Below are 4,075 nucleotides of genomic sequence, written 5' to 3' on the forward strand. Positions count from 1 at the left end.
GAGGGCCCTGCTTCAACTTACCATCTAGAAAGAATGACGTCTATAAAGAGGGTCATAAATCAGGGCACTTATTGTGTCATTTAGAACATTTCTTTATTACAACACAAGAACTATTGATTGGCTGCAGGCTTTTGGTTAAATTGATCCCAGCTGGTAGCCATTGAAAAACATGCTGAACTCCGTATGGGTAAGAAACCTGCTTCCTTTACTTTAAGAAGTCGCATTAACCCGGCCCTACACTTCCGTTATGTTACCGATATTTTAACGTTAGTTTTAAGCATCTTTTTTTTTTTTTACGGAACATCTTAAAATAGCCCATATGGCAGGGGTGTCCAAGTTTTTTCTGCAGTGGGCCACTTAATAAGAATTGTATATGTGCGAGGGCCTTTAATAAGATATGCAGATTAAAAAGTAAATGACACAAAACCTTTACTTTTCCTCTCACTGATTTCTGGGCCTACAAAGTTTTGTGACTACAAATTCAGGATTCTGGATAAATAAAAATGAAATAGTTCTATTTATTTTATGGATGCACTAAAATGAAAATTCTGGACCAAAACCGAAAACTCAGGGTTCACTTAAACGAAACCGAAAATGACCCCCCCCCCCCTCACCTTTAAAAATAATAAAAAAAAATCCCACACTTTTAATAAAAGTAAGTTACACACCAAAATTGAACAAAAAAATTATATATTATGATTGTTAACAGCAATACCCATATTCCAGCATGTACTGGTTTGGCATGATAGGAGTGCTGTCAACAATCATATATAAATTAATAGTTATTGTATTTTTTGTCCAATTTTAGTGCGTTAATACACCACAATTGGACAAAAAAAAAATCAACAATATGACTTGGCATGATAGGAGTGTGATTGCTAACAGCAAACACACTCTTTTTATACTCAGGCAACCAGTAAATGCTGGAACCTAGGCATGATGGGACTGTGACTGCTGTTAGCAGATTGCTGTTAGCTGTTAGCAATCACACTCCTATCATCCCAAGTCAGCCAGTACATGCTGGTACAGGGTGGCTGTAAGTGCAGACCCCATACTGCTGACAGCATCAATACACAAGGGGGCAGCTAGCCAGGATTCAGCATGTACTGGCTGACTTGGCATGATAGGAGTGTGATTGCTAACAGCAATCACAGTCCCATCATGCCTAGGTTCCAGCACTTACACATCCATGCTATCACACACACAAATTCATTCATTCCCTCAATCACGCATACTCATTCAAACACCCTCCCCCACCCCCTTACCTGCACTACAGCTCTCGATGCCGCTCACAGACTTCAGCAGGGGGCGTGGCCTCCCGCCTCCTCTGTGCAGGACAATAGACCCTCCCACAAGTAAGCAGCCGGGCTCTTGTGATCCTGGCTGCCGATCTCACGCGGGCCGCATTTGGCCCGCGGGCCGCATGTTAGACGCCCCTGCCATATGGCGTTGGAGATATAATCTACTTCAACGTCAATCGGTGTTGTTGGTTTTTTTTTGTTCTTATTTCCCCTCCTACTCGTTTACTTCCTTATTCAAATCAGCGAAGTCTCCACCCGTTCGAGCCACAGAAACAAAAACTTTATAAGTCTGGAAGAAAAAGAAAAAAAAAAGTGTGGAAAGAAGGACCGGAAGGAGTTTTATCATTTGAAGAGCGAAATAAAAGTTTATATCGACGGCGGGGAGGGGAGAGAAACGTGGCGGTCACCCGCTTTTGGGACTTTATAACTTTGTGATTATTGTGATAAGTTTATCGAGCGGGTTTACGAAGTTTTCAATATGTCTGCAGTTTTGATCTGGCCAGGAATTTTTGATTTAAGTGACGTTTTAAACAAGGTAAGAGCTGTTACGGCACATGTAACGTTTCTCCTGTTTAACCATGTAGATGTTTAACGTGTTGTAACGAGGATATGTAGCCGCTTTATAAACAAAACCATATTGTTGATTACGTCATGAGTTTTCTCTATTGTTTAACAGACGAAATACTTATCTTTAAGTGTAATATATATATATATATATACGTCATCAATTAAGCCTTCGTCTTTATGGCCAATTGTGTCTATTTTATTTTTATTTATTTTCTACACCAATGAATATAAGCTTCCTTGATTTTTCATGATCTTCTAGTTTCCTTTTGCTAATATGCTTTTGTATATCTGGTAACCGTGCTAATTTCCTTTTCTTTGTTCGAAATTTGTGTGATTTCTTCATGAGAGTCTTTCCTCGCATACTCTTACTGCAGGATAATGTTTGTTAATTTAGTTGTGATGTATTAAAATGCGAGGAAGTCCTTCTTCCATTTTTTTTTAGTATATACCACTCTTCCTTTGTCTTAATTCTAACTGTTCTGCAGTAATGAAAGATCAAGAGTAGAATTGTTCCTTACTCTGTTTTTCTGTATTCTGTTTTGTTTATCCAGCCACAGAGTGACACAATGAAAAACTACGACAATAATATAATAAACTCAAGAGATCCAAATGTCTCTTTGATGGACAGGAAGGCAGTTGGAACACCAGCTAGAGTGGGTTTCTCAAGGAGGCACTCTGTTACTTTGCCCAGCTCGAAGTACAATCAGAATCTGCTTCCTGGTCTTCAAGTTGAACTTTCCATGAGTATGGGTAATAATGAAAGCAAATTTCGAGACCGATCATTTTCTGACAGTGCACAGCGATTACTTCCAAAACATAATGTGCAAGTGAACTCCAGCCGTTACAAGACAGAGCTGTGTCGTCCCTTTGAAGAGAATGGATCTTGCACATATGGTGACAAGTGTCAGTTTGCTCATGGCATCCGTGAGCTTAGAAGTTTAATAAGGCACCACAAGTACAAGACTGAGCTGTGTCGCACCTTCCACACCATTGGCTTTTGTCCTTATGGACCAAGGTGCCACTTCATACATAATGAGGAAGAACGTCGTTTTACGTTACATGACCAAGCACCGTTGCCTGTACCTGCCACTAAAACAGAGAGACCTCGGCTCCATCATAGCTTTAGTTTTGCTGGTTTCCCCACTACTAGCGGGCTGCTGGTCAGTCCAACATGTGCCACTACTCCAGTTTTTTCAGGCGGTGATGATTTGATTTGGGCTAACAACTCTTTTACTATATCCAACCAAGAGCTGCCCAACCTGTTTGCCCAAACTTTGGAAATGCAAGTGCCCCTAAGCAGTGGGAAAGGCCATGACCCCTCTTCATTAACCCTTCCACCCACGTCTGAATCGCCAGAAGTTTTTGAACCTCCTGTCAGCCCACCAGACTCCCTATCAGACCAGGAAGGCTACTTGAGCAGCTCCAGCAGTGGTTCAGACTCCCCTACCCTTGATACCACTAAACGTCTCCCAATCTTTAGCAGATTGTCCATATTTGATGACTAATCCACTGTGCTGTGCCTCACAAATTGAGGATGAGTTGATCTAAATAAAACAGAACATACCATTGTTATTATATTGATCTCTTGGCCCATCATGAAGTTTTGCCGATACGTCTATTTAACTGTAATGACCCATTATCTCTCAAATTTCATTTGTATTGTTTCCTGTAGAAAGTGGCAATGGCCATACTTTTCCTGATCGTTGAATACACGAAGAACAAATTACCAAAATGCCCTCTGGTGGCAACCACAATATAATTATTCTACAATCATTTCAAACTGAACCAACACCCCAACACTTGCAGTGTGTTACCTTCTATTCCCAGAGCACCATTTTGTACTGCTTTTGCAAAGTGATTATGCCTGCACTGCAAGGAGAACAAGCTGTGATAGATTAAAAACTTGATTGTGGAACAGGATTGTGAAAATCATCTTCGTGCTTGTTTGATTCTTATAATCCAAATTTGTTGTGTAGAGAGAAGTTTTTCAAGAAGGCCCCTGACCTGTTTGATTTCTTAACGTTAGGTTTACAGAACCCATTTATGCTTTAATGTAGCATTTGGGTGGTGCAGAGTGAATATGGGGTTGTTGTGTTTGTTTTTTGTTTTTCCCCTCTCACCGTTTTTTTATAGTGTCTAACTTCCAGAGAAAAATTGGAGTGTGGAAATGTTTGCTTGTCACTGCATATAAAATATGAAACAGCTTC

The 4,075-nt window shown here is 40.3% G+C and overlaps 1 protein-coding gene across 1 annotated transcript; it reads left to right on the top strand.

Moving 5' to 3' along the window:
• Positions 1 to 1,779: 1,779 nt before the first annotated feature.
• LOC149278462 (mRNA decay activator protein ZFP36L1-like) lies at positions 1,780 to 3,373 on the top strand. Its single transcript, XM_089501937.1, has 2 exons — positions 1,780 to 1,836; positions 2,426 to 3,373. Exons 1-2 carry the CDS (start codon positions 1,780 to 1,782, stop codon positions 3,371 to 3,373), a joined length of 1,005 nt encoding a protein of 334 aa, XP_089358063.1.
• Positions 3,374 to 4,075: the final 702 nt, after the last annotated feature.

Source organism: Sceloporus occidentalis, unplaced genomic scaffold, assembly GCF_023333645.1.
Source record: "Sceloporus occidentalis isolate IW3139 unplaced genomic scaffold, rSceOcc1.0.p SCAF_188, whole genome shotgun sequence".
Classification (NCBI taxonomy): Eukaryota; Metazoa; Chordata; class Lepidosauria; order Squamata; family Phrynosomatidae; genus Sceloporus; species Sceloporus occidentalis.